Source organism: Melanotaenia boesemani, chromosome 22 (assembly GCF_017639745.1).
Source record: "Melanotaenia boesemani isolate fMelBoe1 chromosome 22, fMelBoe1.pri, whole genome shotgun sequence".
Taxonomy (NCBI): domain Eukaryota; kingdom Metazoa; phylum Chordata; class Actinopteri; order Atheriniformes; family Melanotaeniidae; genus Melanotaenia; species Melanotaenia boesemani.
The window spans coordinates 6,715,573-6,728,142 of record NC_055703.1 but is presented as its reverse complement, the minus strand read 5'-3'; the positions used below and the strand labels follow the sequence as shown (position 1 = coordinate 6,728,142).

At 40.7% G+C, this 12,570-nt stretch overlaps 2 protein-coding genes across 2 annotated transcripts; one reads left to right on the top strand and one right to left on the bottom strand.

Moving 5' to 3' along the window:
• Positions 1–633: 633 nt before the first annotated feature.
• Positions 634–4,447, top strand: sf3b6 (splicing factor 3b, subunit 6). The gene is made up of 4 exons (XM_041975193.1): positions 634–762; positions 1,330–1,448; positions 3,714–3,852; positions 4,001–4,447. The coding sequence occupies exons 1-4, from the start codon at positions 733–735 to the stop codon at positions 4,088–4,090; spliced, it is 378 nt and encodes a 125-aa protein (XP_041831127.1). The 5' UTR covers positions 634–732; the 3' UTR covers positions 4,091–4,447.
• Positions 4,448–7,216: 2,769 nt separating this feature from the next.
• On the bottom strand, positions 7,217–10,839 carry LOC121634218 (cilia- and flagella-associated protein 157-like). The gene is made up of 2 exons (XM_041976730.1): positions 10,727–10,839; positions 7,217–8,435 (listed from the first exon to the last, which is right to left on the bottom strand). Exons 1-2 carry the CDS (start codon positions 10,837–10,839, stop codon positions 7,217–7,219), a joined length of 1,332 nt encoding a protein of 443 aa, XP_041832664.1.
• Positions 10,840–12,570: the final 1,731 nt, after the last annotated feature.

The window sequence follows — 12,570 nt, the reverse complement described above, 5'->3', positions numbered from 1 at the left end:
CAACATTTGTTATTTTCATGCAGTTTCTCCTATGTTGTGGGAATCTGCTTAAATTGGCCAGTGCAGCTGATTCGTGGGTTAACGGGTTAATGTTAATTCATGTTAATGTTAATTAGTGTTAATTCATGTTAACGTTATTCATGGGTTAATCTGTGAGTTGTCTGAGCATTTAAAAAGTTAATAAAAATTTACTGGATATAGCTTTTTTTCATATGGCAAAACACTTTTTTAAAGGTATACACCACTCATCTTCTGCTTCGTGAAACCACCTGTCAGGCAATTAATTTAAAACTAATCACCACACCGCTCTGCAACATACATGACCACAAAAATGAGACTTTTTTTCTTCCCAATTTTGGCTGTTACCTCTGTAACCAGGATGATTCGATAACAATATATATATATATTGTATAAGTTGCAGAATTTCTGTATTGAGCAGCTTTGGCTGATTTGTTTATGCAACAAGGACAGAAAATATGGTGTCACATGGTATTTATCAATAAAAGATTTGGCTTGGTATTGAGGTGAATGTGTTTTTTGTCATCACTCATGTCTGACTGTATATCCTGATTCACCACAAGAGGGCAGCACTGCACTGCATTTGCACCTTAGTCAAGACCGGAAGTTCGTCACAAGCTGGCGACGGGGTCCATTTTGAGGGGAAGAGCGAAAACTCGGGAAACTGCGTGTTTGTTTTTTAGTGGCTTTATTAACACAAATTAAACTTTCACCATGGCGATGCAAGCAGCGAAACGCGCTAATGTAAGTTAAATGTTTGATTTTACGTATTAATCGATGGGGTAACATAAAGCTATTAATTTTATATGCATTGAAGGTGGCGATACAGAGAGTCAGCATACGGTTAGCTGTTAGCACATTAGCATTCTGACAACATACAGTGTTGTTATCAAACTTGCCCAATTTAAGCTTTATGTTATGATTAGGCTTTATTTATTAAGAAACGCTTCTTTGTAAGATGATGTATATGGCACAGATAATAGTTAATTTGTTAGCTGTAGTCTGAGACGTGTATACATTCATTGTTTACAGTACATGTGTTACGAGCTACGTTTATTTGTTTAAGTATTCTATTCTAGTGAAATCAAGAATTAAGTGATGACAGACCCCTGAGTGAATTTATTATCCGGTCAACTGTAATTTTACTGCTGTGTTATCTTGTAGTTTTATTTAGATAACAATTGATGGTAAAGTTCTTTTCAATGTCCTTTTATATGTTGGCATGCTTTCCCAGCGGTCTTGAAGTTTATTATGTAACCTCTATGGTTGATCCTTCATGTTTAACTGTGTTTCACTCGCTGTCTACCACAGATACGATTACCTCCTGAGGTGAACAGAATATTGTACGTGAGGAACCTTCCTTACAAGATCACAGCAGAGGAGATGTATGATATCTTTGGAAAATATGGACCAATACGTCAAATCCGAACGTAAGTTTATTAATTGGAAGGTTTACATGGTAATATACATGGGAAAAAGGAAATCTGGGTTGAAGATGAGGGGTACCTACCTCTTAATTAAAACAGAAAATCTAAGATTATTTTATGTGAATGTATATAAGGAGATGTGGGCTTGTGTTAAACTGAAATTAAACCAAGTTTTATCTGTTCAAGACTCCAGATGGCGAGCTGTCTTGGTTTATGACCATTTTGTAATAATTTTGTAACTAATAGAACCTGGGTGGCTTATAAATAGACTTTTTATGTTGAGTGTTTACATGTTGAGCACAATTCAGATGAAGGAGCAGGGCAAATATCTGTTATTCTGGAACATATTCCCATTAAAACCATTAAAATGTCTGGGATACTAAAAGAATTGCAGTTATGGATATATTGTTTTATGACGTACACATGTATATAAACTTATGCATTGATGATAATAAATTAGATTTATGCTAGTGTCATAAAACAAAACTTCTTTAATATCAAACAGATAAGACTTTGAGAGAAAATAGTCCTCACTGAAGCAAATATTAAGTCCTTTCTGTTCCCTCTGTTTAATTGTCACCAACCACCATCATTGCAGTTACACTGACAGCTATTATCCATGTACTGCTGGTCTGTTTGTTTGCGCTTCTGTGACGCAAAGTTATTTTAAGGTGTTTTTTATTTTTACCCTATTGGTGACTGAGTGTTTGAGTAACAACTCAGTGCCTTGCACCTTGCTCAGTGCAGCTACTGTACATTTCATGTTTGCTTGACTTAATGAGCATGTTAGCTTGAGCAGCTGCAACACTGAGCTGTCATTATCCATAAACTAGCTATAGTGGATCTTATAAGATTGAAATAATGAGTATTGATTTTATTTTATTTATTTATTTATTTTTTGTGACTAGACACTTTTTGGTTTCAACTTAAAAGAAAGCCAAGCTTGACACTGTTAGTGAGCTGTTACCAGTTTATATTTATACAGGTGCAAATTATAGCAGCTTTTGTTAATCATGGTAATTAACCTGAGAATTATTGGTTAGACTTTACTTAAAAGTTAAAGTCACAAATTTACTTATTTAGTTTTAGTTTGTTTAAACTGTTCACATCATCCTTAACAAGTAGTAGGAGTAGGCCAAAGCAAGAAAGCTTATATGTGCCTGTCCCAAAAACATGAATTGTTTTAAGTACAGCAAAAATGTGATCAGGGTTCAAATTTATAGTTTGTTAGTGGGTGATGAGATGTCAGTGTAAAGCTGGATTTATACTGCATGAGGTCGGTTACGGCATAGCTGACACTGGTCAGTGTGCTCTCACACTCAAGCATAGGAGATACGCTTCATTTTGCTGCTGTGTTGCAGTTTCTCTTCCTAATCTGAAGGTGGCAGCAGGGGTGGTTTTGGCTGGTAAATTCAACAGGACGGTGTTATTTTGATGATCACAAGGGAGTACTTTCGTGTAACTGCATGTGTAGCAGGGGTGCAGGTCAGGTCTGGAAGTGCTGCGCATCGAGCCTTCGCAGACCCCGCACAAGTATAAATCCAGCTTAATGTGTCCACCCACACCATCATGGAAAGTTTGCTAGCTACATTGGGCAGCATACAAGGAGCTGTCACTCACATCAATGAGACCAACCACTTTGGCTAAATTGGCACAAATCTGACTCCATGTGAACGATCCAAGCAGTGTTTCAGAGGAATAATCCAGTAATTGGTTTTCAGAAAAGGCAGAAATGATTATGTCAAAACTTGAGGAATATATGTAGCTCAGGAGTGTGAAAGTCATGTGACTGACAGAAACTGCAGTATGTGCATCATTTACTGGAGTTAGTCAAGATTTCACTAATAAGGGACTCCACTAATTTCTAATTTACATTGCTCTTTTTTTTTTTAATGTCCAGCAGAGAGCATCAGAGAAAAGAGCCAAACAAGTCTTTCCATGCAGATTGGTGCAGGGAAAAAAACTTATGTTTAACCAGTTTCTAACATAATGTCTGGTAACCTCAGTACATCATCAGTTTGGTTTTGATGGTTTCAGTTTAAATTCATACTGAACTAAATTAGACCTGTTTATTAATTTAGGAAAAAACAAAACACAGTTTAATGTGTTCTAAAAATGGTGAGAGTGAAGAAGATGGTCCCAATATGTTAGACTGTGTTATTGTGCAGCTCAAATGTTAACATTTTCTATGCATACATTACTTCCTTTTAAAAACTCATGAGATTGCATGAATTAGCTTTATAATCACCCTTTTTTTCTCTTTCTCAGAGGTAACACACCTGAAACGAGAGGAACAGCTTACGTTGTATACGAAGACATCTTCGACGCCAAGAACGCCTGTGACCACCTGTCAGGCTTCAACGTCTGCAATCGTTACCTGGTGGTTCTTTACTACAACGCTAACAGAGTATGTATGAGTATTACAACATATGCAGACTGTAAAACACACCTTGGAATATTTATTTGAACGTGAAAATATTTAAACATTTTTAGATACAAATTTATTTCTTTCCAAGCTAACTGAGTTCTCTACATTTCCATCTACTTTTTTGCAGGCTTTCCAGAAAATGGACACAAAGAAAAAAGAAGAGCAGCTGAAGCTTTTGAAGGAGAAATATGGCATCAACACAGACCCTCCCAAGTAGCTTCCACTTTGATCTACATCACCTTTGGTTTTTTCATTTGTTAAAACTTTTCATGTTGTTTGATTTATGCTTTTCATAATTTACCCATTTGTTTGTTTGTTAATACTACCCTGATTTACAGTTTGAGGTCTTTATATTTTAGTTTTGTTCTGGTAAGATGGCAGACAGGACATGCTGACAGTGGCCGTCTTCACTCTGGCCAATATGGTTGTTTTTGTTTTGCAATTTTTTGTTTTCATAAACCTAAATTTAAACTTAACCATGCTTTACAGTGTTGAGATGGGAAGCCGAAATTGATGTGTGCCCCCCCATTTAAAGTATATAATTTCTGTAAAATAAATGCTTTTTTTTCATAAAGCCAGTCTCTCCTCTTTACTAACTGCAGACTTAATGAAGTAGAGGTGCTGCCCTCCCTGTGAACCCATCAATTCAATAGATGATGTGTTTTCCACATTTACATAAAGGTTAGAGGGTCACCCAATTCGTGGTTAGTCTGAACTGCCTGTAGTGATGCAGTTCCCGTGGTGATTTGCACATGTGTGTGTGTGTGTGTGTGGTCAATGTAAAAGTAGTGCAGCCGGGGGGGGGGGATAGTGATGAGTCATGGGTAACTGCTGCAGGCATTTTCTCTTTAATGTTTTTCTGAGGAGAGTTACAATTATTACCTATTTCTCTTTCTGTCATTGTAAATTAATAAAAAACAGCAAGAGTTTTTTTTTTTTAATTGTAAAAGTAAAACCACCACTATATGACTTTTACCCCAAAAAAAGTGTCAATGGGGACATCTGGTGGTTGTAGAGGGTCATTACTTGAGATATGGTCTGATGTGTAGTGGAGTCAGTATTTTATCAGACACTTGTTCGACTGCTTGTTAACACAAATAGCCCAGCCAATCACAGGGTAGACACTCATTACACTTACTCATGTAGACGTGATCAGGACGAGTAGATGAAGCTCAAAGTGAGCATCAGAAAAAGGAAGAAAGGGAATTAAGCATTGTTGCTGCCAGACTTCTTTCAGAAACTGCTGCTCTATTGGGATTTTTATGCAACCACCTTTAGGGATTACAATGAACGGTTCTGAAACAGAGGGAATATCCACTGGACTAGTAGATCTGCTGATAATGAGGTGCTGTCAACCTACAACTCCGGTACAAAGTTGATGGTTTACTAACAAGGTAATGCAATAAGTAGCTTAACTGACATGTAAATAACTGCAGCAACCCCAGATCATCGCACTGCACCACAGGATTATACAGTCAGCACTTGGCTTGATGGCTGCATCACTTCATCCTCCTGTCTTCTAACCCTGATGCTGCCATTACTCTGGAACAGGGTAAATCTGGACTCGTCAGACCACATGACCTTCCATTGCTCCAGAGTCCAACCTTTATGCTCACTAGCAAATTGAAGCCTTTTTCTCCAGTTAGGCTCACTGATTAGTGGTTTTCTTATGGCTACACATCTGTTGAGTCCCAATCCCTTGAGTTCCCTTCACATTGTTCATGTGGAAATGTTTTTACTTTTACTATTAAATACAGCAGTGAGTTTCACTGGTGTGTTTTATTTTTTTTTAGCTCTGATTTCACGAAATGTTAAAGGGATTACTATGGTGGCCGTAAATGCAAAACATTTACAAAAGAAACTTTGTTTTCTCGAGACACAGAGATGATTTAGGTCAGCTAAAAAGTGAGTGTGTGACACCTGATTACAATGATCAAAACAGACCCCATGACAGCTGATAGGCAGGGCTACGGTCATGGTGTATATGTCTGTCTCGCTGTGTTAGTTCTGTGATGGACCAGAAGCAGCTCCAACCCGTCTCACAATTCTGCATTTGAGTAATCTGTTATCTCGAGAAAACAAAGTTTGTTTTCACCTCCACCCTCCTCAGCCTGAGCACAGACCAGCCCACCTCCATCTCCCTCTGCCAGCATGCTCCCTCACTGCCATCAACACCTCCACCATCTCTGGGTGGAGGTGTTGATGGCAGTGCCCCCTCTCCTAATCTCTTCAAATCTACTGTGGATCAGGTGAGGTGAGAAGGCAGCTGAAGGAGATCAAAGCCAGGAAAGCCACTGGTCCTGATGGCATCAGCTCCAGACTCCTCTGGGACTGTCATCAACATGAGCCTGAGTCTGGAAAGAGTTCCTGTCCTGTGGAAGACGTCTTGTGTGGTTCCAGTCCCTAAAACTTTGCAGCCCAAGCAGTCAAACCACTTCAGACCTGAGGCCTTAACATCTTACCTGATGAAGGCACTGGAGAGGATCATCCTCAGGCACTTCCGCTTCCTGGTGAGCTCAAACATGGATCCCCTGCAGTTTGCATACCAACCCGGCATTGCGGTGGAGGAAGCCGTCATCTACCTGCTGCAGAGATCCCTGTCTCACCTGGAAGACACTGGAAATACTGTAGAACAGTAGGGAACAGTCCTCTCGCCTTTCCTCTTCACCCCTGTACACAGTGGACTCTGCACCAGACTGTGGGGGCCTTAAACAGCTCCTTCAGTAACAGACTCAGACATCCAAGATGTAGGACGGAGCACTCCCGCAGGTCCTTCATACCAAACACCGTCAGACTGTTTAATGCTCCACTATAATTCTGTTATTGCAACAAACTTCTTCATATCTCAGCAGGACTGATGTTTACTCTTTTTTCATTCCACTCATTTACTTATATGGTTAATTCATGTCTTGTATTTATCCATATTCACCTGAGTAATAACACCTCACCACTGCACATCAAACTGAGTGAGGCTGTGTATATAAATACTGTTTCTGTTATTATTATTATTATTTACTATTTATTGTACATACTTTTCTATGTACCTGAGATAAAGAATTATATTAGTACAACTGATCTTGCTATGTCCACTATACTGTTACTAAACTAGCAGCATGATCTTTAAGTTAAGAATCTCTGAACTTTTCAAAAAGCCACTGGTGTCATCTGTGTGTTACTTTTTAAAGAGTCACGTGGATAAAAAAGAAGCAGCTCTAGTCATATTTGTCTTTTGCAAGTTGAACTCTGATCACGTTTTATTTCTAATAAGTGTAACAAAGAAAACTGGCCATTAGAATTCATGCATTTATTTATGTTGAAAGAAAGAAGAAAAAAAAAATAAGCATTAAAGCTTACTAAATTTATCCAATGCTTTATGCCAAAGAGGTTCCCTGGCTGGAGGCAGTCTTAATGTGTGGTGACGGGCCCCGGTGGGTTTTGGATTCCATGTGGGTCGAGGTACGAGGCCAAGGTCACCTTTCCTGTATTGAGCCATCAGGAACAATGCCTTTTTCTCCAAATTCTCTGTTTCTGCAGTGGCTTCAGTACCAGAGGCCTCTGGTTTCAGGCCTCCACTGATTTCATCTGCAGACCCAGGTTCCTGTGGTCCTGGACTCTCCAGGATCTCCAGCACTTTCAGCATCAACTGATCTTTGTTTTCCATCTCTGGGTTTGAGACAATGGTTGTGAGCATAGACGCTGCTTTCTTTAAATCGCCCTCCAGCTCCTTTATCCTGCTCTTCTCCCTCTGCACTCGGGCCTCCAGTTGAGATTTATCAGTCAGTTTTGAACGGCACTCTGCCTGTTTCTGGGTCAAAGCTTCTGCCTTCCTGACCATCTCCTCATGTTTAGCCCTGACCATCTCCTCATGTTTAGCTTTCTGCCGCTGGCACCTTTTTACCAGCTTCTCCTTTTCCTTCTGAAGATTGAGGAGGCCCTGCTTGTGTTTGTCAAGGGTGACTTTCAGCTTGTCTAATTTGGGGCAAAGTTCGTCCACTTGTGATTGGAAGTGCCTCTTTCCTTTTATCAGACGTACCATTTTTCTCTGTAGGAAGTCAGCCTTGTCAGTCGCCTCTTTATACTGAGCTCTCTCCTGAACGATAGCTGCAATCTTCTGCTCCTGGAGGCGGTCGAACTCCTCCTGTTTCCTCTTAATCAGCATGCGCTCCTCCATCTCCATCTTATGTAAAGCAGCTTCATGTTGCTTCTTCAGACGGTCCATCTCCTCCTGAACTTCAGTTTTCTTACTAGACAGCAGCTGATTCAGCTGCTCCAACTCTTGCTTCTGCTTGTCCACTCTCGAAGCCTGTTCGACCTTGCGTTCATCTCTCCTTCTTTCCTGCTCCTGAATCTCTTGACGCAATAGCAATGTTTTGGCTTTCACGTTCTCGGTTTCAGTTTTCTCCTTCTCCAGCTGCTCTCTTAACTTCTCTTTTTTCTTCTTTAACTTTGCTAACTTGTACTCCACGTACTCACGTATATCTTTATAGTCCACCTCCTTGGCCCTGAACTCAGCGTTCATGTCCTCGATTTCTCTCTTTAGCTCCCTAGATCTTTGCTTATATCTGTAGGATTAAAAGGCACATGGGAATAAAACAAAACGTTAGATTCATTAAAATAACTTGGGGCAATATGTTCTGTTATTGAAGCCATATTACGTCAGTAGAGAGATGATAATTCTTTAAAAATCCTCTATTTTGTTTTTAAACCTTTGCCTGAATGATACTTTGGTGCATTTCTGTGTCTTTGCTCCAACTTCAGACCACTTAGATTAGTTGCTGATTGAGGCCAGTAGATAATGGAGATGACAGAAAAGCTCCTTCGAGCAGTAAAAGGTGGCATCTCTAATGACATTTGATACACAGCTAAAAATAAATGTTCCTAGCTATTAATTATATTTAATTTTCTTACTAGATTAAGTATTTGGCTCTCCTTTAATTACTTTTTCATAATTTTAATTCTGTTCACTTTATTAGATTAGATTAGATTAGATTAGACTTTATTATCTCACAGTGGAGAAATTCACTTGTTACAGCAGCTCTTGTTATAGAATAAAGTGCAGAAAGACAGAATAAGGTGAACATGCATCACAGCAAGAAGGTGCAATATAAATTATTTACAATGTACCATTATAAATATAAAAGATAGATAGATAGATAGATAGATAGATAGATAGATAGATATATATATATATATATATATATATATATATATATATATATATATATATATATATATATATATATATATATATATATATATATATATATATATATAGAATATAACAACCACTTCACAGACTATATACATATTTACATGGTGATGGTGGGATATGAAGAATATGATGACATTGATAATGGGGGGTATTGCACAGTAAAATATAAATAAATATTACACAGTATTATGACTATACAGATAAGTTGTACAGTCTGACAGCAGTGGGAATGAAGGACCTGCGGTAGCGCTCCTTCCTACACTGAGGGTGTCTCAGTCTGCTGCTGAAGGAGCTGCTCAGCCCCTCCACAGTCTGGTGCAGCGGGTGAGAGGTGTTGTCCATGATGGATGTGAGCTTGGCCAACATCCTCCTCTCACCCACCTCCTCCACAGAGTCCAGCGGGCAGCCCAGGACAGAGCTGGCCCTCCTGACCAGCTTGTTCAGTCTCTTCCTGTCCCGGTCAGTGCTGCTCGCTCCCCAGCAGACAACGGCGTAGAGGACAGCAGAGGCTACCACAGAGTCATAAAATGTCCTTAGCAGAGGCCTGCATACTCCAAAGGACCTCAGTCTCCTCAGGAGGTGGAGGCGACTCTGGCCCTTCTTGTACAGGGCGTCTGTGTGGTTTGACCAGTCCAGTTTACTGTTGAGGTGAACACCCAGGTACTTGAAACCGTCCACCCGGTCAATGTCCTTCCCCTGGATGTTCACCGGTGTGTGGGGTAGTGTCCTTCTCCGGAAGTCAATCACCATCTCCATGGTCTTACTGGTGTTTAAGCACAGGTGGTTGCGCTCACACCAGTCCACAAAGTCCATGATGACTGACCGGTACTCCAGCTCGTTCCCCTCAGACACACAGCCCACAATGGCTGAGTCGTCAGAGAACTTCTGGAGATGACAGCTGCTGGTGTTGTAGGTGAAGTCCGAGGTGTAGAGGGTGAAGAGGAACGGTGAGAGCACTGTTCCTTGAGGGGCCCCCGTGCTGCAGACTACCACCTCAGACACACAGTTCTGCAGACGCACGTACTGTGGCCGGTTGGTGAGGTAGTCGATGGTCCACGCAGCTAACTTTCCATCCACTCCAGCTCCTTCCAGCTTCCCCCGCAGCAGCGCCGGCTGGATGGTGTTGAACGCACTGGAGAAGTCAAAAAACATATTTATTTCTTCCTCTGCTTTCATACACTTTTAATGTGTAGGCTACTGTTTGATTTTTGGGAATTTTAGTGCCTTTTTACTTATTGTAACGCACTTCAGTCATATCTAAGTCCGTAATATGAATACAAATAGCTGCTTCCATTGAGTCAACACTTTTTCTTTTCATCTTTTTATTTGATTTTTTCCATATAGAAATGTTTTATACTAAGATATTGTTTATGTGTTGTATACAGAAAAAGCGCGTATCTAATATTAGTTCAATCTGTCAGTTACTTGAATCTGTCAGTTACTTTTAGCTACAACGGGCTATATAAGCTAATGCTAGCCCTGCTAATTCCACCTCACTCTTGCCAATTTTTAACAACAATAACAAAAAAAAAGGAAACTTTTTGCCAGACTCCTTCTATAATTCTGCACATACTGAAATGATGCAACTTAGATATTTTATTGAAACTTATTCCCTAAAACAGGAGCAGATGTGTACTTTACCTTTCCAACTCATTCCTCAGGCGTTCAGTCACATTCAAACACACGGCCTTCTCTTTCTCTTTAGTGGGATCTTTGGTCACCAGAGTCGGTGGTTTTTTCTTTTTGCTGTCCATGTTACATGAGAGAAGTAGTCTGTCATATTTTGATCCATCAAAGAACACGCAGGAGAAGACCCTAAAGAGAAAGGTAGAAAGAAAATGTGTGGAACAGTACCTTATTAATTAGGAAAGTGGGAAATTAGTACCTGCCTACTTTAATACTGTGGGAAGAAGTACCTGTTCTTTATTACTTGTGCATTTTTAAGGTTTTCTCTAACAGGCCCCAAACCTCAACTAAAATATTCTACTAAGACACACAAACAAGACACACCCCTTTTGATTCATTTTGAAAGCTCCTTCTGTTTTTTACCATTTTTTACAGTAAAAATATCAATATTTCTTCAATAGCTTCCACATCACGTGACCGAGGGGCCCCAAACCTCAACTAAAATATTCTACTAAGTCGTCGCGCCGGGGCCTGGTCTTCTTGGAGTCGGGTTGTTTGGGAATGCAGCCCAAAGCGGGTGGTAAACTCCATCTAAGGCTAAATACCGGCACGAGACCGATAGTCGACAAGTACGGGTCAGGGACGGCCGACCGGTGCGGGAGGATCCCCGCCGCTTCTCCTCTCGGGGGCAGGCAGCGGGGACCTCTCCCCTGCTGGCTGGCCCTCGCTGGGCGCATTTCCTCCACGGCGGTGCGCCGCGACCGGCTCCGCGTCGGCCAGGAAGGGCTCGGGGACTCTGGTTGTCCTCCAGCCAGCTGGGTGCGGGCCTCCAGCTGCAGCAGGCTGGCTGGGGAGGAGTGGGACTGGAGCCCTGGATGTCCTCCAGAGCAGAGTGCGAACCATACCGTGGGCTTAGGGGGAGCCGCTTTTTTGCATTTCCTATCTTTTTTCGGCAAGTAAGAACATGATGCCAGCTGATATTACAGCTTGCCCCACAGAACATAGGCGTACCAATACACAATGGTTAACAACTCTTATGCAACAATAATACATAACAGGTGCAAATGTCCCTTGCAAAAAAATTTTTTACCCCTCTTTTTGAGAAGATCAACTTACATAGTTAATATTCCCCACATATCACACACGTACACATCGATGCTTGCCATACACAATATAATGAGCAATGATAGTTTCCCATATTGTAAATAGTTAAAGCAGGTCTTACCTTTTACGCATTTACTTCTTTTATTTTGTATTTAAAGTAGATCTACAGGAAGTTTAACTTGGAGCGCCCCCACGCTTCAGTGGTCACAATAATTATAGCATCCATAGTCATACTTTAGGCTACAGTGAATTTGTGAGCAATCAGCATACATTTTATTGTCAGTATTACATAGCTCCCCCAACATTTCATAAATCCTGTTTCTAGGGGAGCTCATGTTCCATTAAGGGGAGCTATAGCTCCCCCAGCTCCCCTGTGGTTCGCACCCTGCTCCAGAGGAGCTTTCAAAATGAATCAAAAGGGGTGTGTCTTGTTTGTGTGTCTTAGTAGAATAATTTAGTTGAGGTTTGGTCACGTGAAACGGAAGCTATTGAACACGAAATGATGAATGTCTGTCGAATATCCAACCTCACACTTTCATTGCCTGACTTCTTAAGTGAAGCAAGTTCAGTATAAAGGCTGATGATACAAGGCTTTCCTTTACCTTGATATTAGTCTCTCAAAATTCGCAATGCTTCCCATCCGTCATCAGCTGCCTCGCACATAACCATTGAAAGGCTTTTGTCATCCAAACCCGAATAAGTTCTGCCTCTGCATTCTTTGCTGTATCCTCGTCATCGGCGGCGGCTGGTGGGTT